Source organism: Grampus griseus (genome assembly GCF_964374135.1).
Source record: "Grampus griseus genome assembly, chromosome: 12".
NCBI classification, from domain to species: domain Eukaryota; kingdom Metazoa; phylum Chordata; class Mammalia; order Artiodactyla; family Delphinidae; genus Grampus; species Grampus griseus.
Window position 1 is genome coordinate 64,359,247 of NC_139006.1, and position 25,959 is coordinate 64,385,205.

Sequence of the window (25,959 nt, forward strand, 5' to 3'; positions counted from 1 at the left end):
CCACTTTCCTCCCACAGAAAACCCTGGACAAAACATGTGTCCCCTGTGTGCCTAGTTTCTCAAATTTCAGGCTGTGGGCATTGCCCTGTTCTATTTAGGGGACTCACGGCTTTTCCTCTGGGTTTTCACATCTGTTTCATCACTCCATCACCCCATTGACCCCGTGCAGATCACATAGTCTCTTTCCATTTGACAGATGAGGACACTGAGGCAGATTTTTCACAGACCGGCCTGATAGTCACACGGTGCCCTGCCCAAACTAGACTCGTTGCCCTTTATTTTGCAGTTCCTCAAGCTGAGGCCTTGGTGAGCATGCCCCCAGCCCACTCCCCACCCTCGCCACACAGAGCTCTGCATAACGGATGAGACCTACCTGGGCCGCGGCCAGACCCTGGTGCATACCTGCCTCCAAGCCCATGGCCACTCTCTGGGCAGGACAGCAGCCGGGCGGGGAGGAATCCCAGTTCTGCAGAGTCAACAGCTGGGCCCTGTCATCCGGGGGGACCTGCAGGGAAGTGCAGGGCAGAGGCAGGCAGCTGTCCTATGTACAAGTGGGTCTTTTCACACAGGATGCCTTTGGGGGGGAAAGAACAGCAGAAGCAGAACTAGAGACCCGGGTTCCAGCCCTACCAGCCTTGGAAGGATGATCAGATCCCAGGATCTCTTCCTCCCGCGTAAGATGCTGTGTAGGGCAGAGGTGGCAATGTTTGTGGGAAGTGCTTGGGAAAGAAAAGTGTTATGTAAATGTATGGTGGTACTATTAGAACAACATCAGGCCGCAATGGACGCAAATGGACGAGGCCAGGGGAGGCCAGGGCGCCAGCACTGAAGAGTCTGCTGAGTGTCTGGTTACCGAGGGCTGCCCTAGGTCTGTGGACTTAAGCGCTCTGACTCACCCGTACCCGGGAAGTGGTACCTGGAGGTGTCTTCCTGAGGCCAGGTGAACCCTGTGACACCCTGCTTGCAGGCATTCCTGCCCATCCACCTGTAGTCCTGTCAGGCAGTCCGGCCTTCTCTTCCTGCTCAGAGTTTTCCTTCCAGCCTCTTTTGAGGGCATTTCAAGGCCACAGCCACAGCAGGTGCTGGCTCCCCCTCGCCTGAGAATGAGGCTTCATGCCTGCATAAGTGCGAGACAGAATTCCCACTGAATCAGCCCAGCTTCTCAGCTTCTTTTCACTGCACCCCAGCGCCACTACCCCGCGCCTCCTACGGATCAGCAGAGCTGAGCCTACCTGACCTGATTTTGCCAACCCAGATTTTGCTCACACCCTGGGAAGCTTGAAAAATGTCTCCAGAATATTCTAGATTAAACTGGAAGTGGCTGATGGCAGTTCCCAGCCACAGTGTATTCCCTTCACCTGGAGCCAAATGCCAGGGAGAACGCATTCTCAGCCTCGGTGTCCGTCAGTCACAGAGAAAGTCTCCAGTGCTTTGTTTATTAATAATAATAAAGGGCCAGCATTTGGGGCATGACGTTCATGTGTGTTTACTAGAACAGATTCAAGATTATCCCAATAATGTTACTCTCTCTTTATTCTTTTGGGTGGGACTCAAAGGGCAGCAGTCACAACCAGCACATGGGGAATTTGACGTGATGCTCAGGAGAGTTTCAGGCACTGGTGACGGCCATGCTCATGGTTCCAGGCCAGGGTCTATGTTTGCAGTAGGCGGCTGTTGTCTGTCTGTGGTCTGGGGATCTGTCACAGGGCCCCACCTTGCCCAGCCACAGAGTTGGCCACGTGACTTGGGTCTGGCAAATCAGGGAACCCCGTCTCCACATCCACAGCGATTGGTCTGAGTGATGGTCATCTGACGAGCAGGGCCAATCAGAATCCTTCCCTGAGATTTGCGGGTTGGACACAGGAAAGAGGGGTCATGATAGAGACTGGGAGCTACTGGTGGCCATCTTTGCCATTGCAAAGGGAGACCCAGGCAGGAGACAAAGTGGTCAACATGCACGAAGCTAAGACAGGCAGAAGCAAGAGCAGGGAGGACCAGCTCTGTCATTGTTTGAGCCCCGTGGACCAGCTATGTTCTTGGGGACCACGCCCTTCCACCCCTGCCACATAAACCAGTTCAGGCCCTGTGTGCTCTAACTAGTTGGAGAGGGTTTGTCCAGCCAAGAATGCCATCTAACAGTGTCTGAGGGCAGAACAGAGGGAAGCAGTGGAGTGATAAGGGCTTTGGCATCATATGGTTGGGTGTCTGGGCCGTGGCCTGTGGAGGTCAAGGCTACTCAGGGAAAGGTCCAGCCTGGAGTGCGAAGGGTAAGGACATGCCCAAAGGCAGGGCCCAGTAGACATCAGAACCCAAAGTAGGAACCAGTCCCAGGGCGGAAGCTGTAGTCTCATCCTCACACCGGCCTCTGGGGTGCCTTCTTTCTGCAAACAAGATGCAGGCCTGCTGCAAACTATTGCCCAAGCCAAAGTGACCTGCAGGTCAGAGTCCCACTGTTCCAGAGTAGAGGTACAGCTGAATCCCCAGGGCCAGGCCTCAGGGCCCAGCAGGACTGAGCCAAGACTGGCAGCTGTGGCCACACAGATGTGGCCGTGATGGCCAGCTGTGAGTGCAGCCTGGCCATACACCCCCTGGCTGGGGCCGCACACACAGCCTGCCAGAAGGAGAAGGTGGCCAGGTCTGGGGCCAGCTTTGGTAGACAGAATGACTCAGGCTACGATAACCAGGAGGTCTCTCTGCCACTTGTTAAACACCTACTGTGTGTGCCACATCCATTGCACACGTCACTCTTTGAAGCCAAGGAGGTCTGTCTGACCCAGTCAGAGTGATGCCAAGACTTGGGCGATCCTTCCGTCATGCTGCCCCAAGTGCGTGTGCGAAAGGCAGGGCGTGGGCTGCCACCCAGGGAGGACCGTCCAAGACACAGGTGCCGGCCAGCTAGCCCATTCTCCCCGCTCCTCCTCTCCTGATGCCAGGCTCTGCTGGAAGGATGCCCACCCAGCCTCAGCCCACCCTCCTCTCCCACTCGGCCCCATTTCATCCCCTGGCTGGGAGCCACTCTTCCCTCACAGAGGAGGGGCCAACTGTCATTCTGATCAGTTCTTTTTGGTCCTAAGTCACAGAAACTAACTTACGGTAGCTTCACATCCCTGAATCCTTCTTTCATAAGGGTACAGAGGTGTCTCATGGAGCCCAAAGGTCCCAGGAAAGGACAGGAAATGGCACATTCGGGGTTCTCTCTCAGGCCAGGGCAGATCGATCTGCCGTAGTGTCTGCAGTTTCCCGTCCAGACCAGTCATCAGCCTGGGAGCGCCCCTGCCTCTGCCCCTGTGACCAGGTGCCAAGAAAGGACCATATCACCTTCTGTGAGGTGGAAGCTTCTGCCCTGGGGTCCCCCCAAATGATAATGACTGAACAGGACAGGAACTTCCCAGGAACTACCCAGGGCCTATTTCTACCCACTGGGGGCAGGCAAGCAGGCCCTGGGCTGAAAGAGGAGGACAGAGGAGGGAGAGGGAAGTGAGGAGGGGAGTGTGCAGGTGGGCTTCGATGGCTGTAGCAAGCAGCACTAAGGGGCCAGGTGACTGAAGGGGAGACCCAAGGCGGGGGAGTAGCCAGGTGAAAACCACAGGTGACCCCGGCGCAAAGGGCGACTCTACAGAATGGCATGGGCTTACTTGACGCAACCTTGAAAGGGGGGAAAAAAGCCCCAAATAAGCAAAGAAACCTCACCCTGTGACAAAAATGTTACCCTCAAAAGTGAAACAAATACTACGAGATGGACTGGACCAGACTGGCACAGAGCAGTTGGGAAGAATACGTCTGGGGAGTGAAATAACAGCCACAAATGAAAGAAAAGGTGGATCCTGGCAAACGTACTGGCTCTGTCCTCTCAAGTCTTGAATTAAGAAAATAACGGTAGGAGGGTTCCTTTTCTCCACGCCCTCTCCAGCATTTATTGTTTCTAGATTTTTTGATGATGGCCATTCTGACTGGTGTGAGGTGATACCTCATTGTGGTTTTGATTTGCATTTCTCTAATGATTAGTGATGTTGAGCGTCTTTGCACTGTTGGTGGGAATGTAAATTGATACAGCCACTATGGAGAACAGTATGAAGATTCCTTAAAAAACTAAAAATAGAACTACCATATGACCCAGCAATCCCACTACTGGGCATATACTTGGAGAAAACCATAATTCAAAAAGTTACGTGTACCACAATGTTCATTGCAGCACTATTTACAATAGCCAGGACATGGAAACAACCTAAGTGTCCATCGACAGACGAATGGATAAAGAAGATGTGGCACATATACACAATGGAATATTACTCAGCCGTAAAAAGAAATGAAATTGAGTTATTTGTAGTGAGGTGGATGGACCTAGAGTCTGTTCATACAGAGTGAAGTAAGTCAGAAAGAGGAAAACAAATACCATATGCTAATACATATATATAGAATCTAGAAAAATGGTACTGATGAACCTAGTGGCAGGGCAGGAATAAAGATGCAGATGTTAAAAACAGACTTGAGGACACGGGGGAAGGGGAGGCTGGGACGTAGTGAGAGAGTAGCGTTGACATACATGCACTACCAAATGTAAAATGGATGGCTGGTGGGAGGCTGCTGGGGAGATCAGCTCGGTGCTTCGTGACCACCTAGAGGGGTGGGATAGGGAGGGTGGGAGGGAGGCTCAAGAGGGAGGGGATATGGGGATATGTGTGTGCATATAGCTTATTCACTTTGTTGTACGGCAGAAACTAATACAACATTGTAAAGCAATTATACTCCAATAAAGATGTATTAAAAAAAAAAAAAGAACTCAGGAAAGAAAAAAAGAAAAGAAAAGAATGGTGGCAGCCTGTTCCCTCTGAACAGGTTGGCCTCTGAAAGAAGAGCTGTCTGATCACTTAGCATGGAATCTTTACCCACATGTTCACCAAATGCCTGCTATGAGCCAGGTACCATTCTAGGGGACGTGGCAATGGATAAGACAACAAGACTCTAGACCTAGTGAAACTTTCTTTCTAGTGAAGGGTCAGATCATCAACAAATACAGGACCTGATACAGATGATAAGGGCTAGGAGGAAAATAGAGCAGGGCCAGACAATAAGCCCTGGGGGCTGCTATCTTAGAGAGGCAGTCAGCGGAGGCCCCCCTGAGGAGCCAACATGGGAGCAAAAACCTGATGGAAGGGAAAGTTTGCGCCGAATAAAAAACAGAGTACCTTCTATTTGAAAACAACCATCCTCTTGCCAGTGTAAAGAATTCTGGCAAATACTCTTTTTAAGCCCTCCAACCAATGGCCTGGGGGAAGGACTGGGATCAACTCATTGCTGGTGGGCTGTCACCAGCTCCCAGGACCCACCCCTCTCATGTTTCCTCGTGACTTCTCAAGGAAAAAGAAACTTCCTGCCAGCAGTAAATAAAAGGGCACTTTCTCCTCCGCACTGGGGACATCGCAGCAGCAGCTACCTCTCTGCACAGAAACAAACCAGAGTCACCAGGGATGTAGAATGTGGATGGGCAAATTTCCCTTGGTCATTTGTTTTAGGAGAAGGAAATGATGGTGAGTTTGCAGGGATTGGTGGGGCTGCCATCTACCTCAGGAAGCTTCAGAATACACTAAGATCCTTGTGCCCTAATGCCTTCCGTCTCTCAGGGCACCATCTCCCTGCTGCAGCCACTGGCCGCCCGGTGGGGGGGTTCCCCCTTTGCCTGTATGCAGCTGTTTTTGGCTTGACCACAGGACTCTATCATGCCAGAGTTCATGTGGTTATACAGAGCAGGAAAGAATTTCCCAGAATGCCTTGAGAAACCTGAGACACTGAATGGCTTTCAGGGCTTATTGATGTGGCCGGTGCAGGAAATAGCAGTACGTCAATAAATAGTTTTAGGCAGGAAACGAGGCTTAAATGGTAGCCTTAAAGTTTGGGGAAAGGCACTAGGGGTTGCTGGGAGGGAGCCTGCCAGTCAGATGAGAACCTCGAGCCAAATACCAGTCTTTGAAATGGCTGCCACCAATCTGAGGCCCCTTGCTGGTTCTGGACGCGAAAGGCTGAGGTTGAAGGCAGAGCTGGAGACCCAGGGGATGGCTGGTTTCAGTTGGCAAAAAAGAGCTCCTTGTTCCAGGGGAGAAGTTGGCAACCTACAACGTATGCGCCCAGAAGAGACACATAGGCTGGCTTTTGGTGGCCTCTGGGCTGGGCAAGTTCACAGCCCACTTCCCCACCCTGGTAGTGAGAATCACCACTAGCTGGCAGGTCACTCCAAGAGTTTCGATGTCCTAATCAAAAAAATCAAGGAAAAGGGTCACGATCTGCCAGTTTCTTTTTAAGTAACTGTTTTTCTGACTATAAAACTAAACGTTCTCAGAAAAGTGGGGAAATTCAGAAAATAATAAAATGTAAGAAATAAAGGTCATCCATAATTCCACTATTGAGAAACAACTACTGTTAACACTTTGGATATTTCTCATCTTTTTCCTTATATAAAAAAAATTGTTTTTATTCATGGGCGAGATTATATAATATTTGCAAGTTTGCTTTTCCTTTTCTCTTTTTTTAAAATATTTATTTATTTATTTATTTTTGGCTGTATTGGGTCTTCTTTGCTGCGCTCGGGCTTTCTCTAGTTGCAGTGAGCGGGGTCTACTCTTCATTGTGGTACGCGGGCTTCTCATTGTGGTGGCTTCTCTTGTTACGGAGCACGGGCTCTAGGTGCACAGCCTTCAGTAGTTGTGGCACGCGGGCTCGGTAGTTCTGGCTCATGGGCTCTAGAACGCAGGCTCAGTAGTTGTGGAGCACAGGCTTAGTTGCTCCGTGGCATGTGGGATCTTCCCGGACCAGGGCACAAACCCATGTCCCCTGCATTGGCAGGCAGATTCTTAACCACTGCGCCATCAGGGAAGTCCCTGCATTTGTTTTTCTCACTTAGCATTACACAGCCATTTTCCCAAGCTGTTATAAACTTCTCATAAACGTATTTTTAATGGGTCCATGAATCATCATTTACTTAATCATTCCCCTATTGTTGGATGCTTAAGTTTTTGAATTTTTGTGTGTATTAAGCTTATTTTTCCTGTTATTTTAAATTATTTCCTTATGATAATTATCCAAAAGTGCAATTACTGGATCAAACAATAAGAACACTTGAAAGGCTTTTTTTTTGGCTGCATTGGGTCTTCGTTGCTGCGCACGGGCTTTCTCTAGTTGTGGCGAGCGGGGGCTACTCTTCGTTGTGGTGAGTGGGCTTCTCATTGCGGTGGCTTCTCTTGTTGCGGAGCACAGGCTCTAGGCGCACGGGCTTCAGTAGTTGTGGCACATGGACCCAGTAGTTGTGGCTTGCGGGCTCTAGAGCGCAGGCTCAGTAGTTGTGGCACACGGGCTTAGTTGCTCCGCAGCATGTAGGATCTTCCCAGGCCAGGGCTCCAACCCGTGTCCCCTGCATTGGCAGATGGATTCTTAACCACTGCGCCACCAGGGAAGTCCCCAAAGGCTTATTTTAAGATTTTTTTCAGGAAAGTGATACCAGTTTACATGGCCCATATTATGAGAGTGCCTATCTTACTTCATCTTTACCAGCAGTGACAGTTACTGGGGGCGTTTTTTGTGGGTTTTTTTGCTGTATGCGGGCCTCTCACTGTTGTGGCCTCTCCCGTCGTGGAGCACAGGCTCCGGATGCGCAGGCTCAGCGGCCATGGCTCACGGGCCCAGCCGCTCCGCGGCATGTGGGATCTTCCCGGACCAGGGCATGAGCCCGTGTCCTCTGCATCGGCAGGCGGACTCTCAACCACTGCGCCACCAGGGAAGCCCAGTTACTGGTTTTTAAGCTTTGTTAACATAGAAGGTGGAAAAAAATGATATTTTCATTCTTTTGATAGCTACTGAGATTTAATTTCTTTTTATATATTTGTCAATAATTTATGTTTTCACATATGAATTATCTTTTAATGCCCTTTCTCGTTTTGTCCATGAGGGATTTAGTACTTTTAATATCAATTTGAACAAGCTACTTAAATATTAAGACCGTTACCTTTTGTCACATTGATTGCAGGTATTTTTCCTGGTGTATCCATCGCCTTCTAAGTGTGTTTATAATATTTCGATTTTTGATGCATTCCTCTTGTTTTAATTTAGAAGGCCCTTCTCCATCCAGAAATTCGATAAATACTTTAATTTTCTTCAAGTTCTTATGGTTTGTCCTTTTTTTTTTTTTCTTTCTTTAACATTTACCTCTTTATTTCATCTGGAATTCATTTTAGGGGCCAGTGTGAAAGGAGACTCTAAATTATCCACTCCACCCCACACCCATCCCGACGTAGACAGCTGTTCCTGCATCATTGCTTGAGTGAATAATGCTTCCTTTGCTACTGATTTGTGGTTCTCTAGGGGCCATGTGATAAACCCTTATGGATGCCAAATTTGTTTCTAGGCTATCTGATCTAGCTATTCATTCTTATGTCAGTTCCACACCCTTTTAATTATTAAAGCTTTCGGATAGGTGAAAGTAATATAACTCTTTCCAATTTTGTTCTATTTTGTTTTTAGCTGTTTCCCTATTATTCTTTCAAATTACTTTTAGAATGTTTTTTTCAAGTCTCCATTTCCCCTTTCCCTCCAAAACATTCCCGTTGGAATATGGCATACAAATTGGTGTTAAACTTGTGAATTATTTCAAGGAAAATTACCATCTTTTCAGTGCTGTCTACCCATTAAGGAATATTATGTGTTTCTTCGCTTGTTTAAGGCTTTCTCTTAAATTTCTCTGTTCAGTTTTGCAATTTTCTTCATAGAAATCGCACATTTCTTAATAATGTCATTTAAGAACTTTTATTGCTTATTAAATGAGCTTTTGTGCATTAAAATGTCTCACTGGTTAATTCTGTCATAGAAAAGCTGTTGATTTTTGTATATTAAGTTTACACCTAAATACTATTAATTAGTTACTAAACTCTCTTGTTAATTCTGACCTTTATTAGAGAGTTCTCTTGGGGTTTTCACATATATAATCTTATCCAATCATTGTACCTCTTTCCTTCCAAGGGTCATGAATGTTGCTGCTGTTTTTTAATCAGGCCTATTGATATTATGTTTATAGATGTACTGATACTATATCCTCCTTGCCTTTCTGGGATAAAGTCTACTTGGTTATAATGTATCTGTTAGTATTTCATTTGGGACTTTTATGTCTACTCACATTAGAAAGATTAGCCCATAGACTTCCTTATTTGTAATTTACTATCATTATGAGATTTTGGTAATAAGGAACAGGAAAAGCTTATTTTTTCTGTGTTCTGGACCAGTTTACATAGCAGAGCAGATATCTAATTTTTTGAAAGTGTGAATCAACTTACCTAGAAGAGTCAGAAGTTTAGAGACCTCCTTATAATATGTAATTCAGAACTTTTCATTTTATGATTTTCTATCTTTTCTGGCTTTTAATTTATTTTTTCAGTGAAGTTCGGTGATACTTATTTTCTAAAAAAGCACATATTTCATCATTTTTTCCAAAATCATCATCATAGAGTGGTAAATAGTTTTTATTGTGCTTTTTAATCTACTCCATATCTGTTTACATATATTGTTCATATTTTTTTTTTTTTTTAGTCATTGCAGTTTTTTTTATTGAAGTATAGTTGATTTACAATGTTGTGTTAGTTTCGGGTGTACAACAAAGTGATTCAGTTATACATATTTTTTTTTTTTCAGATTCTTGTCCCTTATGGGTTATTATAAAATACTGAGTATAGTTCCCTGTGTTACACAGTAGGTCCTTGTTGGTTATCTATTTTGTATATAGTAGTGTGTTTATGTTAATCCCAAACTCCTAATTTATCCCACCCCTCCTTTCCTTTTTGGTAACCATAAGTTTCTTATGTCTGTGGGTCTATTTCTGTTTTGTATATAAGTTCATTTGTATCAATTTTTTTTTTTTTTTTAGATTCCACATATAAGCAATATCATATGATATTTGTCTTTCTCTGTCTGGCTTACTTCACTTCGTATGATAATCTCTAGGTCCATCCATGTTGCTGCAAATGGCATTATTTCATTTTCTTATGGCTGAGTAATATTCCATTGTATAAATATACCACATCTTCTTTATCCATTCATCTGTCGATGGACATTTAGGTTGCTTCCATATCTTGGCTATTGTAAATAGTGCTGCAATGAACATTAGGGTGCATATATCTAGTTTTCTCCAAATATATGCCAAGGAGTGGGATTGCTGGATCATATGGTAGCTCTATTTTTAGTTTTTTAAGGAACCTCCATACTGTTCTCCACAGTGGATGTGCCAATTTACATTCCCACCAGCAGTGTAGGAGGGCTCCTTTTTCTCCACACCCTCTCCAGCATGTATTATTTGTAGACTTTTTGACGATGGCCATTCTGACTGGTGTGAGGCGATACCTCACTGTAGTTTTGATTTGCATTCCTCTAGTAATTAGCAATGTTGAGCATCATATTTCTAATTTTATTTCTATTTCTGCTTTCTTGTTTTTACATATAATTTCCTTTCTTTATTTTCTAATTAATTAATTTCTGTATTTTGTCCTTTCACATATTTCCTTAGTTATTGGTGGTTTTCTAAGTTTTTTGAGTTGAATATACAGATTAACACTGTTCAATAGAAGTATAACATGACCCACATATGTACTTTTAAATTTAATATTGTATTGCACTATACCCGATATATTCAGAATTTCAACATATAATTAGTATTTCTAAAATATTAGACATTTTACATTCTTTTTTCCATACTATGTCTTTAAAAACTAGTGTCTATTTTACACAGACAGCACATCTCAGTTTTTTAGAGGCATGTTTCAAGCAGTCAGTAGTCAGTTTAGAGGTTATATTTGCTTCCTTTTTATTTTTTATTTTTTTAATAGACTTATTTATTTATGGCTGCATTGTGTCTTCGTTGCTGTGCGGGCTTTCTCTAGTTGCGGCGAGCAGGGGCTACTGTTCGTTGCGGTGCGCGGGCTTCTCCTTGCGGTGGCGTCTCTTGTTGGGGAGCATGGGCTCTAGGCACACAGGCTTCAGTAGTTGTGGTGCGTGGGCTCAGTAGTTGTGGCTCGCGGGCTCTAGAGCACAGGCTCAGTAGTTGTGGTGCACGGGCTTAGTTGCTCCATGGCATGTGGGATCTTCCCAGACCAGGGCTCGAACCCTTGTCCCATTGGACAAGGCAGATTCTTAACCACTGTTCCACCAGGGAAGTCCCTTTGCTTCCTTTTTAAATAGCCAAAATAGTTAAGACTATAAATTTACCTTTCATTATAGCTTTGACCACATCACACAAGTTTTTACAGCTCTTTATTTCCTAAATAATCTATTATTGTATATTTGATTACATCTTCTTTCCATCTTTCTTTAGGAGAATGCCTTTTAAACAAGTAATTGGCTATTTTTAAAATTGTTCTTAATTCTTAGTCCAGGTATGTAACCTGTACAGTTTCTGTATTCTGACATATGTAGTAGAATCACAGCTTATAATGAGGTTTGTTTCTTATGTTTCAATAGCTTTTGTTTTATGTAGTTTGAGTCTGTGCTATACAGTATATTTTTATCTATTATGGATTGTATTTTTATCTATATCAATAATTTTTATTTTACTTAATGAATGTTATCTTGAAAACTACTTTGATTTTACTTGTGTTTTACTTTTTTTTTAACATCTTTATTGGGGTATAATTGCTTTACAATGGTGTGTTAGTTTCTGCTTTATAACAAAGTGAATCAGTTATACATATACATATGTTCCCATATCTCTTTTATATCTATTAATGGCTGCTAGTGTTTTAATATTTTTTTTGTTTGTTTTAATATTTTTAAAAGCACACTTTAATGTCTATTTCTCTATTTATCAAACTTAAGAAAGAAGCAATAACCTGCGAATCTTTATGGTCTAAATTATGAAATTTTGTGTGCTTACAAGTCTTCTCTCCTTCTCCCACCAGTATTCATCAGTCTTAAGTAATTTAATCTTGGATTATTAGGTTACTACTACTATGAAATTCTTATTCAGATTACATTTATTTATTAAATATCTTCTCTCTTGAGGATTATTTCTGGATTTTGACTCAGTCTTATAACCAAAATTATAATTACTTATTTTGATTTAACTTCATAAATCTACCTGCTTTCAAGTTTTCACTTCTGGTCCTTCTACACCATGATTTTCTCAGAGTTGAGTAGTAAATTGTTTTTGGCTGGAGCATGTATTCAAGAAAGTTTTTGATTTTTAAGTTATTTTTAATTGTGTTTTAAAAAAGCATAAAGTTCTCATCTCAACCATTTTCTAAGTGTACAGTTTAGGCATGTTAAGTATAGTCACATTGTTATGTAATCAATCTCCAAAACTTTTTCATCTTATAAAACCAAAATTCTAATCCATTAAACAACTACTCATTGCCCTGTCTCCTCAGCCTCTGGCGACCATCATTCTACTTTCTGTTTCTATGAATCTGACTACACTGGATACCTATATAAGTGGAATCATACAGTACGATGATGATTCTCTCGATCCCTTTGTTCTGTGTATCCTGATGTCCTTTTTGCAACTGGTTTACTTCACCTAGCATGATGTCCTTAGGGTTCACCCACGTTGCAGCATGTATCAGAATATTCTAAGATTTAACAATATTCCATTGCATGCATATACTACATTTTGTTCATCCATTCCTCTGTCAGTGGACACTGGAGTAGATTTCACCTCTTGGCTATTATGAACGGTGCTCCTTTGAACATGGGTGTGCAAAGATCCCTTCAAGATCCTGCTTTCAGTTCTTTTGTATATATCCCCAGAAGTGGAACTATTGGATCATACTGATAATTTAATTTTTAATTTTTTGAGGAATCGCTATACTATTTTCCATAGCAGCTGCACCATGCAATTCTTTTAAAGATAAGCATGTGGGTGGGATTTTTAAAAAATCTGCTTGTGTAAAATGTCTTTGTCTTGCTTTCACTCATAGCTAGGTGTGTCCTTTTCACCTCAAACATATGATGTTGCTTCAGTGTCTCTGAATTTTAACATCAATTATAGAAGTATAAGGCCAACCATATTTTTGTTCCTTTGTAAGAAACCTAGGGGGTTTTTTTCCTTCAAAGCTGTTTTTAGAATTTTTCCTTTTCCTTGAAATTAAAAAAAAGAAAATTCTCCTGCTAAGTATAAATAGTGGGGCTCTGGAACACTGTGAACCCTTTTTGCCTGAAGAGTCAGCTCTTTTTTTTGTTGTTTTGTTTTGTTTGTTTTCAACTTTAAGTTGCTCTCTCGGGTCCTTTGTTCTGTGTATTCTGATGTCCTTTTGAAAACCTCTATAATTCATGTCCACTCTCTGTCTTCTCTATCCTTTTTCTTCTTTCTTTTTTTAATCTATGGCTTTGTCTTCAGCTAGTCATTTTCCAAGTCTGTCTCATGTATCACTTTTTCTGCAGTATCCATTCTATCCTTTATTGCCTCCAATTCACATTTCATTTTGCTGTGGATTTCTGACTTCCTTTGGTTCTCTCCTATCCCCATTTCCAGTCTCATACTTCATCTCAACCTAAGGTTTTGTTAACTAATCCCATGTCACAGAATCTATGTTGTTGTTCTTAACAGACATACAATCCCACATGTCTGTAGTTGGGTTTTTTGTTTATCTTTGCTTTATTGTAGTTGACATGTTCAGAGTTATGCATTTCCATGAGATCTTCGAGATAATGCTCCCCTGTTCTGCGGTGCAGGATTTTTCCACAGATGCCATAGTTCTTTGCTCCTCCCTGACCCTTGAATGAGAAAGGCTGGGTTTGGTTTTGGTGTTAGCTGTGCAGATCATCCTTAGAGTTGCTCAGTGTCTACTGAGGTAATAGTCGAGTCTCCCCTCAGACCTGAAGCTGGTGGCTTCGTGTGCACATCCCAAATTCAATATCCCATATTCAGCAGACCTTCAGTGTTCTAGTGAGTTCTACTAGCCCAAAACAGAATCCTCTCTCAATGCCACTGATTATCAGGAGGAAACTGAGTCAAGCTGTAGTTCTTTGATCAGATGTAATCATTTTTTTAAAAAAACTCCAGTCCCTGGTTTGCATTGCCCTGAGACTTTTCCTTCCCAGAGGGCTTTGCCTGAGAACACTGTGCCTCTGAGGACGCAGGGGACCACTTCACCTCTTTCTGCCCTGAATCTGCAATGACTAGAATAAGAGCAGTACTGATGGGAGCTGCCGTAGTGCACAGGCACGGGGGCTTGTTAACAGTTACAGGCTCATTGCCCACGAGCCAGCGGCAGGCAGAGGGAGGGCTCAAGCTCGAGCTCCCTCCCCATCTCACCCTTGTCTTACGGGTAGGGGCCAAGAGTCTTTGGACACCCAGAACTTCTCAACGACAGCATTTTAGTCAATGGTAAGGCGTCTGCAGTGAACTGTAATCTTCCTTCTCGGTGTTGGGGGGCTTATGTCCACTCTCATGGGTATTTTTATGGGAGACAGAGAAAGGGCGTCTCAGGCACTGATACAGGGCCACCATTTTTTTTTTTTTTTTTTTTGCGGTACGCGGGCCTCTCAGTGGTGTGGCCTCTTCAGTTGCGGAGCACAGGCTCCGGACCTGCAGGCTCAGCGGCCGTGGCTCACGGGCGCAGCCGCTCCGCGGCATGTGGGATCTTCCCAGACCGGGGCACGAATCCGCATCCTCCGCATCGGCAGGCGGACTCTCAACCACTGCGCCACCAGGGAAGCCCCAGAGGCACCATTTTAACACCCGTGCTGGCACTCTGTAAAGGTCTAGAGTTGTTCTCAACCATGGTTGCACATTGGAGTCACCTGGGGAGCTTTGAAAATATACCAGTGTCTTGGCCTCACCCTGGCCAATGACACAAACCTCTCTGGGTGGAGTCCAAGCATCAGTAGCTTCAGAGTTCCTCCAGGTGACTCCAGTGAGCAACCAGGGCTGAGAACGTTTGGCTCAGAGCAGAGAGCAATGGAAGGGCTTAGGTTCTCATTCAAGTTCTTGTACTGGTGACCTTGGTCAAGTCTTTTCAGCTCTTGTACCTCAGTTCCCCCATTCTAAAATGGGAATGGTAATGCCTGCCTCTGCTCTGACCACATAAAGATATAGTGGGATAAACAGAAGTTAATGAGGATAGAACTACCCAAAGTTTCATGACTTCAAGGCCCACAGTACAGCACCCTCTGCAGGGTCTGGGGCAGCAGGAAAAGTAATTCATCCTCCTCCCGGGACCATTGGGCCACCCCATGGTGGCCACCCCTTCTCACAATGATGGAAGCAGCACAGGAGAGTAAGCGTAAATACTTAAGGCCTCTTAAGGACCAAGATCAGAACTGGCCAAAGCAAGTCACAAGGTCAAACCCAAAGACCAGGGGAAAGGTGGAAGAAACTTCTGAACATAACCTAATCTACCACAGATTCTAATCTTTCAGTCGCCAGAGAGTTCAGGTTTTTATTTCATTCTGTCTGGACCTTTGCAGTGGCCTCCTTTCTGGTCTCCACACCTATGCCATATTAACCTTCAAAAGAGCACAGGTGGGCTTCCCTGGTGGCACAGTGGTTGAGAGTCCGCCTGCTGATGCAGGGGACGCAGGTTCGTGCCCCGGTCCGGGAAGATCCCACATGCCACGGAGCAGCTGGGCCCGTGAGCCATGGCCACTGAGCCTGCGCGTCTGGAGCCTGTGCTCCCAACGGGAGAGGCCACAACAGTGAGAGGCCCGCGTACCGCAAAAAAAAAGAGCACAGGTATGACCAAGGCATTTCAATGACCCCCCAAAACCTTCCCTACCAACCATCACATGGAACCTGACTCCTTGGCTGGTTTCAATTATCCACACTCTAGCCCCAACCTCCTTTCCCAGCCCTGACCCCATTTTCCCCTCTACCCACCTACAATGGGGACAGGTTGGCTAAGACCTCCCTGGTTCCCAAACTTCCATGTTACCTTCCTGGTGCCTCACCTGTGGTCATTGCTCCACCTGAAATTCCCCCAGTTTCTCAGGTCAGAATCCTAGCTCTTCCAAGATGCCAATTTCCAGTTGAAAGGAATAACTCCTACCTCTGAGTTCTCCAAAGTTCCTTTACCTGGAACCCTCCAATGGCTTTTAGTTCATTCATAACTGAATGAACTAAAATGAATGAACATGTCTTATCTTACCTCCTAGAGCAGTGCCTGGCACACAGTGGGGCAATGGTATTTTTAAGGAGGATGAATGAATGCGTGAATGAATGCCTCTAGTTTTCCTTCTATGCTCTGGGCCACTTGCTGGCACGGGTTGTAGCTGTGTCTCTAGCCCAGTGCTGGGGCCAAGATGGACCTCAGATGCCCATTGCTGGGTGTGTGGTTACCCTTCACTGCTGTGGGGACATGATTTGGAGGTTAGCAAAGGAGATAGTTTAGCCCCAGGGAGTTGAATGGAGGAGGTGATGACTGGGAAAGGTGTCATCTCCCCCTTTACCTCATTCCCTCCACCTCAGTATCTGGGTCAGTGAGGCAAGTCTGTAGCGCCCCCCAATCTGGGGACACTGAAGAAGAGGTGCTGTGGCTAAAGATCAAGGTGGTCTTTCTGCCCACAAGTGAGTCCTCAGCATTCATGCTCCAGCCACAGATCACCCACTGCCCTTCTCATGGAAATCATGGGGTTTACCAGTTGCCTAGGCCTAGCCCTTAGCCAGTAGGCGGAGTGGCAGACTGGGGTGGCGCCCGGGCCCCTCCCAGCTCCCGTGCAGCTGACATGGTCTCCTGTGCCTCCGCAGAAGGACTTCACGGTGCGGGAGGAGCTGCAGCAGCAGGATGTGGAGCGCTGGTTGGGGTTCATCACCTTCCTGTGCGAGGTCTTCGGCGCCATGCGCAGCAGCACGGGCGAGCCCTTCCGCGTGCTCGTCTGCCCCATCTACACCTGTCTCAGGGAGGTAAGTCTCTGCCGGCCCTGCCCGAGAGCGTGGGCGCTGCCCTGTCTGCTAACGATGCGCATCTCCGTCTCTGATGCGCCAGGAATGCCACAAGGCTTGTACCACTTAAAGTGATCAATCATTTGGTTAAGAGAAACGGAACTCCCCGGTGCTTTTGTTTACTCTACCCAGGTTTTTATTTATTGAGTTTACGTAAAAGGAAATAATCCCCCAAAGGAAAGTATTATGAACTCAGACTGCGGTCATTCATACTCTAGAACACTGCCTACAGAAGGGAGATCTACAGAAAATATTGAGTGAATAGATCTTTGGACTGGATTGGTTTACCATTGAATTATTTATTTTAAAAACTATTTGCTTCTAAATTTCCTCTGATAAAGAAATAAATAAGGATAATAAAGAAACTTTTAAGAAGCAAGAAGTCAGTGGGGTGATGGCCCTACCAGGTATCATAACCCACTTTGGAGGGTCACCCTTGGCGGCTCTCAAGGGGTAGAATTGAAGGGCAAATGTGGAAGCTATTGGTGTGTCCAGTGAGAGGCTGGTGGCCCAAAACCCAGTCATGAGAGTGAGGAGGGGGAGGACCAGTTGCATTCCAGTTATATCTTTGAGTTAGAACCAACAGGACTTGCTGACATGAGATACAGAGAAGGGAGGAAGTGACGTAGGGTCCTCATCTACCACCCTGCTAGCACCATTTCCTGGGACGGGGAAGCTGGAAGAGAAACAAGTAGAGTGTGGATGAAAACCAAGAGTTTGGGTGGCCTGTTGGCCATCCCTGGGGACACAGGCTTCAGCGTTGTGTGAAGTGTCGACCTGTATCTGGTGCTGGGGACTGGATGGGGTCACCCAGGGGTGGGGGGTGGGGGTGGGGTGAGATGGAGGAGGGGAACTGGACAAGGAGTGGCCGGGAGGCTGGAAACAAGCCAGGAGGGCACAGTCATCACAGCCCTTGTCCAGTGGGGCCAGCCCACACCTCACAGGTGTTGGTCCCCTCCCACCCTCAGCAGCTGATCCCAAGATGCTGATCCCAAGAGGAACAGCCTCTGGGGAATCAGCGGGACCAGGACAGAGAAGAGGCCTGGGTTTGGCAACAAGGAGGGGCCCCACGGTGTCAGTGGAGTGAGAACAGAAGCTACGTTTGCCTCGTTGGGGAGTCGGTGGAGGTGGGGGCGTGAGTGTGGACACCTTTTTGGAGAAGTGCTTCTGTGAAAGGCCGCAGGGAAAGACAACTTGTCAGCTAAAGGGGAGGTATGCGGTCAAGAGACACTTTTGTGTTTCTGAAAGAAAGATAATAGAGCAGTTTAAGGGAAAGGAGGGGGCATCTGTAAATGTTTTTGAAGCATCCATTTATAGGAAAATAGCACATTCATTCCAGACTGCGTGGATCTGCATGAAAGCAGAGCACACAGGCCTCTCCTGGGTGCTCGGTGGCCCTGTCAGCCTCTACCACTTCACGTGGCCAGAGATGTTTCTTGACAAATGTACTTGAATTCAGACTTGTTTCTCAGATTCAGACAATGACCTCTTCCAACTTGAGTTCACTCTCAAAGTGTCCTCAGCTCAGAAAGAAGTACCAAGATGGGCCATGGCTATGCTTTTTGCACCCCTTTGGGATGCTTTGAAGGTAGCCCTCTTGGAGTCCTCTCATCCTTGCCTGAGCTGCCCTGCACCCCGACCACCCACCTGAAGGCAGGGAGCAGCATTGTTCTAGGGCGGTGACCTGGATTGCCCCAACATGTTGCCTCTGCGTGATCTGGGCACCTCCTGGTGTTGCTGTCACCTGCTCCCCCAAGCAGGAAGCAGGGCTACAGCCGAGCCCTGGCCCTGGCTGCTGGGACACTTCTGACAACACCTGAGGTAGTGCGAACCTTCTGGTGTGAGTCCGGCAAGTGCCGGGAGGTCTGCACAGACCAGGAATCAGGAGCCTCCCCTGACGCACACTTGTTTGTTGCATTAAACTCACACAGACCCCGCCAGGCCCACCGTAAACTTGAAGGGTAAATAAATGATCAGTGGTTTTCACCATTTTGTAAAAGAGGAAACCACCGCCCCACGTTCCAAACTATCTGCTTGAGGCCACATGGGGAGACCCCTGAATTCTTAGAGTCAGCTGCTGCCTCCTGTACCTTATGACACATACACACATACCCAGGCCTGACCCACGTCCCAAAGCAGGTTGAGCCAGCTCTAGGACGTTTCTAGAAGCCAAAATCACTGCCGCTGCCTTTCTCTGTGCTGGACAAGTTTAGGCTCTTCCCCCGGGGCCATGCAGATGGCTGACCCCAAATGTACAGGGCCCACCCTGCCCTGAGGTCATCCCAGCTTCCTGAACCATCCCCAGGCCAGCATCTCTGGCTGCCCACTAGACACGTCCCAAGTCAAGCCTCGAGCCTTCCAACAGGTTGTGCCAGCGGTGCCCCAAACCCTCCTGCTCACTCCCTGTCTTCACGTGGCCCAGACCCAGCCTTCCTGCCCCACTGTGGCCAGACAGCAGCCCCAGGACTCCCCAGCTGCCCTTTCTCAGTGTCGTGGGACACCCACTCCACCCTCTGCTTCGGCACCACCCCCTAAGGCTTCCCCTGCTCCCCTTTCCTTGATGCCCCCGAGTCAAACACAAACCCACGGGCCATCTTGGTGCGAAGAGTTTCGTTTGCAACAAACCTAAGGGAAAGATACAAAATCCTCAGTCTCGGGGTCTTCATGCTTATGGAGGCCGCCTTCAGTGGATGAGGGGCTTACCCAGATTGAACGTGTGCTTAGCCCCTGAGCCCCTTCAGGCTGGAGGACAGGCAGCTCTCTGAGAGATGCCCTGCCCTAGAGCGAGGCCCCTGGGCATTTCCTTCCACACTCTGACCTAGTTGAATTAACCCTCTCTCAGTCACTCAAGCTTGAAATCCTGGACTCCATCCTTGGAGTCTCTCTCTTCCTGGCCCTAAAACACCTCCTTCCGGGCCCAGCTCAAGCCACCTCTTCTGGAACCTCCCCTGTCCCCACCCCCAGCCGAGTGTACCAGGAGCTCCCTCCTGAGCGAGGCAGTGCACTCCATCCTTATAGCTCCAATCCTTTTTACATCACCTTAGAGGATTTTTTAGTATAGATAACAGTACAGTGGAAGGCATTGTCCAAAGCACTTAATGCATTCTCTTGTCTTTTAACTCGGGCAACACCCTGAAGATTATCATCCCCATTTTCCAGAGAACAGAGAGATCAGACAGCTTGCTCATAGCCACACAGTTAGCGGGCTGCAGAGTCAGCATCGGAATCCAGACGTGACTGCCCGAGTCCCTGCTCCTAAACACCCTGCTTCACTGCCTTACAAGCAGAGCGGGAGCTGCTCTTATTCTATTCTCGTCCATACCCCAGCGCCTACTCTGTGTTGGAAGCCAAATAGATCTTTGTGGGATTGATCCTGTTTTTGCCATAAAGATCATGTGCCAATCAGAGATCCCTCTTCGAGGGATGGAGAAGAATAATCTTCAACAAGCTCTTTAACTGTTTAAGAGCAAATCGTTTCTGCCAAGATGGTTTTCCAAGTGAGTGAGGAGTAGTACGGGTGACCAGAAGCCGCGTGAGTCTCCTCGCCCTACTGTTTACAGCTCATGTTTGCCTCATGAGCTCTTTTGAATTTTTTTTAATGTTTTCAAATGTTTATTGTGGTCAGAACACTTAACATGAGATCTGCTCTCATAACAACTTTTTAAGTGTACAGTACAGTATCGTTATCTGTAGGCACAGTATAGTACAGCAGATCTCTAGAATTTATTCATCTGACGTAACTGAAATTTTATACCTGGTGATTAGCAACCCCCCACTTCCTCCTCCCCACAGCCTCGGGCAACTCCTATCCTATTCTTTGTTTCTATGAATTTGACTATTTTAGATCCCTCATATAAATGGAAACATGCAGCATTTGTCCTTCTGTGACTGCTTATTTCCCTTGGCACAATGTCTTCCAGATTCAACCATGTTGTCCCATTTGCGAATTTCCTTCTTTTTTAAGGCTGAGTAGTATTCCATTGTGTATAGATCACATTTTAAAATCTATTCATCTCTCGGTGGACATTTAGATTATTTCCACATCTTGGCTGCTGTGAATAGTGTTGCAATGAACATGGAAGTGCTAATATCTCTTCCAGATCTTGATTTCAGTACTTTTAGAGAAATACCCAGGAGTGGGATTGCTGGATGATATACTGTAGAAGTTCTATTTTTAATTTTTTGAGGAACCTTCCTACTGTTTGCCATTGAAGCTGTACCATTGTGTATTCCCATCAACAATGTACAAGAGTTCTAATTTCTCAACACGTTTTAATATTTTGTAGTTACATATGTATATATATATATATATATATATGGATATAAAATAGCCTTCCTAACAGGTGTGGGGTGGTTTTGATTTGCATTTCCTTGATGATTAGTGACCTTGAGCATCTTTTCATATGCCTGTTGGCCATTTGTATGTCTTCTTTGGAAAAATGTCTATTCAAATCCTTAGCCCATTTAAAAAAATCTGGTTACTAGTTTCTTTTGCTTTGGGGCTGTAAGAGTTCCTTAAATTTTTTTGAAAATTAACCCCTTATCAGATGTATGGTTTACAAATATTTTCTCCCATTCTGTAGGATGCCTTTTCACTCTCTCGTTAACTTTGCTGTAAGAAGCCTTGTAGTTTGAGGTAGTCCCACTTGTCTGTTTTTGCTTTTGTGCTTTTGGTGTCATATCCATGAAATCACTGCCAAGACCAATGTCATGAGACTTTTCCCCTATGTTTTCTTCAAGGATTTATAGTTTCAGGAGTTATGTTTATAAATCTTTAATCCACTTTTTAGTTTATTTTTGTGTAAGGTATAAGCTAAGAATCCAGTTTCATTCTTTCGCATGTGAATATCCAGTTTTCCCAACAGCATTTGTTGAAGAGACCATGCTTTCCCCATTGTGCTTTCCTGGCACCTTTGTTTCTATCCACTCCCTCTCAGTTGACCATACATGCATGGATTTATTTCTGGGCTCTCAACTCTGTACCATTAGTCTATATGTTTGTTTTAATTACTGTAGCTTTGTAATATATTTTCTTTTTTATATAAATTTATTTATTTTATTTATTTTGGGCTGCATTGGGTCTTCATTGCTCCATGCAGGCTTTCTCTAGTTGCGACGAGCGGGGGCTACTCTTCGTCATGGTGTGGTGGCTTCTCTTGTTGCGGAGCACAGGCTCTAGGCATGTGGGCTTCAGTAATTGTGGCTCACAGGCTCTAGAGCGCAGGCTCAGTAGTTGTGGCACACGGGCTTAGTTGCTCTGCGGCATGTGGGATCTTCCCCGACCAGGGATTGAACCCGTGTCCCCTGCATTGGCAGGCAGATTCTTAACCACTGTGCCACTAGGAAAGTCCCTGTAATATATTTTCAAATCAGGCTGTATAATGCCTCCTGATTTGTTCTTTTTCAAATTGTTTCAAGATTGCTTTGGCTATTTGGAGTCTTTCGTGGTTCCGTATGAGTTTTAGATTTTTTTTTTTTCTATTTCTGTGAAAAATAACACTGGAATTTTGATTAGAGATTGCACTGAATCTGTAGGTCACTTTGAGTAGTATTGACATTTTAAATATATTAGTCTTCTAATCCAAGATCAGGAACAAGACAAAGAATGCCCAGTCTCATCACTCTTATTCAACATAGTACTGGAAGTCGCAGCCAGAGCAATTAGGCAAGAAAAAGAAATAAAAAGATATCCAAATCAGGAAGGAAGAAGTGAAATTGTCTGTTTGCAGATGACACTATCTTGTATATAGAAAACACTAAAGACTCCACACACAAAAAACTGTCAGGACTAAAAAATGAATTCAGTAAATTTGCAGGATAAAGATCAACATACAAAAGAATCAATTGCATTTCTATATGCTAATAACAAACTATCCAAAAAAGGAAATTAGGAAAATGATCTCATTTACAACAGCATCAGAAAGAATGAAATACTTAGGCATAAACTTAACTAAGCAAGTGAAAGACTTGTACGTTGAAAACTACAAAATACTGGTGCAAGAAATTAAAGACACAAACAAATGCTAAGACATCCCTCAAGCTGTTTTTAATAGCATTCTAAGAACCCCTTCATCCTGCTGAGGTCCTCAGCCAAACTGTGACTGCAAGGGTTCCACACACAGGAGGGCTGTAATCAGTGTCTGTGGCCTGAGCTAAGGGTTTTATCATCTCCCGTCTCACCTGGAACTGACCTGGCAGGTTTGGGGTCTGGCTCACCCAGTGCCATCCCTCACCCCCTTTTTCCTGACCCTACAAGGCTCTCTGCCACCTCTGTAACCCAGTGGTGATGTACCTAGACTCCTCCAGGCTATCAGTGAATGGTTCTTTCTGGGCCCCTTACTTCAAGAGCTTTGTTGAAACTTCCTCTGCAGGGGATACTGGAGTGAATTTTAACCCCTCACATTTGTTTCCTCTGAGCCGACTTTCCCCATGCACCGTGGGCGTTTCTATCCACTCCCTCTCATCCTTCCTCCCTCCCCCAAACATCCCACCTTTCCTCTCTGCATTCCCATCCTCCTGCCCTCTTCTGAGTCCGGCAACCATAGCCAGAGGTCAGAGTGGAGGAAGGGAGGAAGGGAGGGGGTGCCTCTGTCAGGAATCTCTCCTCCCTCTGCACCCCTCTGTGACCCCCACCAACCTCTCCCTCTGGTTGGCTCCCTTGCTCTCCTTCCCCCAGGCACCAGAAACCCCGTCTGCCCCTCCCTGCCCTTCCTCTGAGGGGTGTCTCTGAGCCACAATTCCCCCCGGGATGCAACTGGCGGGGCTCCTGGAGGAGGCTGGCAGGCCCGCTGGCTGCGGAGGAGAACACAGAGGGCAACGAGTCAGGCTTCTCCGGAAATGAAATTGCTCCATGCAACAATGGGAGAGCCGCTTTTCTAACATTTTGCGTGAGCGTGCATTCAATTGCTCACATTGTGTGGCTCCAGGGGGAAATCTGACCTCGGAAAAGGCTGAGATGAAGTGGGTGTGGGTGGAGATCCTCTACTCTTTCACAGGGCTGAGAGAGTCAAGCAGAACATTCCTCAGAGGTAACTTCCAGTGGGACCATTCCTCCCTTCCCAAGAAGAGCAGGAGATGGGGCTGTGTCTAGCCACCCAGCTGGGGCCAAGGCAGGGCCCCCTGGGGCTGGAAGAGACCAAGGTCGGCTGTGCCCAGGGTGGTGATGGACCCTAACGGGAAGCAGAGACTCAAAATTATCCTCCATGCAGCCCAGGACTCTCAGTTGCATCCCTGGCAGGTGTGGGGAGCACCTGCCCCCTCCCTGCCCCCTCTAATCTTTGGGAAGTGTTTACAAAATCACAAATTCTCAGACCAATTAAATCAAACTTTCTGGGGAAGGGTTTTGGGGAGGCACAGGAGTGGGGGGAGATTTAAGCTTCCCATATAACTCCAATGTGCAGAAACACGAGTAGCCGCATCCTAGGTGCGTTTTGTGAGGCCACTGATGAGCAGAGGGCACGTGGAAAGGTACCACTGGAAGAGCCAGAGAGACCAGAGTTTGAATCCCAGCTCTGCCACTTACTAGCTGTGGGGCTTTAATCTAATTCTTCATCTTTCTGAACCTCAATATTTTCTCTTTGTGTGGGAATAATGGGAATAATTCATTCTGCGTGTTTGTTTTAAGGCTTAAAATAAGTGAGATGGGGCTTCCCTGGTGGCGCAGTGGCTGGGAGTCCGCCTGCCGATGCAGGGGACACGGGTTCCTGCCCCGGTCCGGGAAGATCCCACATGCCGCGGAGCGGCTGGGCCAGTGAGCCATGGCCGCTGAGCCTGTGCGTCCGGAGCCTGTGCTCCGCAACGGGAGAGGCCACAACAGTGAGAGGCCCGCGTACCGCAAAAAAAAAAAAAAAAAGTGAGCTGTTCACGTGAAGCAAGTAGTGTGTGACAGCCCCTCGGTGAGCTGACATAGGAGTTGCTGCTGAGAGCAGACCGTATTCCAGGCGCTACTCGAGAGAAGTATCGCATCACAGGAGCCCCAGAAAGGAAGATCCATTCTCCTAACTGGGCACCAAAGCCCCCCACGATCGCAAGCCCTGTTCCTGGAGAACCTCTCCTGAGTCCTACAGCTGCAGCCACCCTGTTCCTGTCGTGTTTCCACAGAAGGTCTCTTACTTTCCTCCTGCCTCGAGCGTGATCTTCCTCCTCCTTCTGCCTGACTCTAGCCCACCTTCAAGACCAGGTTCACTTCCCACCGCGTCCCCACCCCGGGCCAATTTACTCTTCCTGCAGCATTCTGCAGAACTCGCATCCACACCGGCCTGCCAACACCCGCTCTCTGGACATGGCCTTTACCAGCGGTTGGATGAATGCCTGGTGACTTCTTCTTGATTGCTTTAAAATCATTTCCACCTTCCATTGGTACCTGAGGATAGGCTGTGTGTCATCTATCATGTAACCCTGACTGCATTTTGTTCAGGACTCTGTGTCCATTCAGTAAGCAGTGACTTGGTTTGAGACAAAGCTAGTTTCTTACTGAAGTGCAAAGTTTCCTGATTGTACTAGAAGGAAGGAGTACAAGTTGTGATCCTCTCCGAAAAGGCTTACAATCCACTTGGCTACCACATCCCCAGAAATCAAGCACCTGTGAACATTTATGATGGGTTGTACAATATAGAGGTGGAGGGAGTTTAGGAGTGTGGGCAGCTGCTAGGGGCAAAGGGGAAGGGGGACTACAGCTTAAAGGGAAGTGGGCTTCAGACAGGTATTGACAGGGAAGGAGAAAGGCCCCCAGGAAGAAAACTCTGAGCGGAGGGCGGGTAGCCAGAATGAAGCGCGGCCCATCTGTGTGGTGTGGTAAAGGGACGGCCTGATGGGTGGGTCATGGGCCGGCACTGGCTCCCAGCAGAGGAATTCTGGTGGACACAAGGTGATACTAAGAACCTCTCTCTGAGAGTGTTTTAAGCTGGAGAGCAACACCATGGAAAGCATAAAGGAGAGTTTGTTTATTCATTCAACAAACACTGAGAAAAATGCTATTTCTTTACTGAACTGAAAAGTCTCCCAGACACTTTTCCTGATAGAAATGTGCTGAGACAAAGTCAAATAAATCTGGGGCA

General features: G+C 46.2%; 1 protein-coding gene across 2 annotated transcripts in view; it reads left to right on the plus strand.

Annotated features, from left to right (window-relative positions):
- Nucleotides 1–25,959, plus strand: part of CTIF (cap binding complex dependent translation initiation factor) — a 230,860-nt gene that overhangs the window by 176,303 nt on the left and 28,598 nt on the right. For both annotated transcript variants that reach the window (XM_082668483.1, XM_082668484.1), the window contains exon 9: nt 16,709–16,864. In XM_082668483.1, the coding sequence (XP_082524609.1) occupies nt 16,709–16,864 (156 nt within the window). The remainder of the gene's footprint in view (nt 1–16,708; nt 16,865–25,959) is intronic.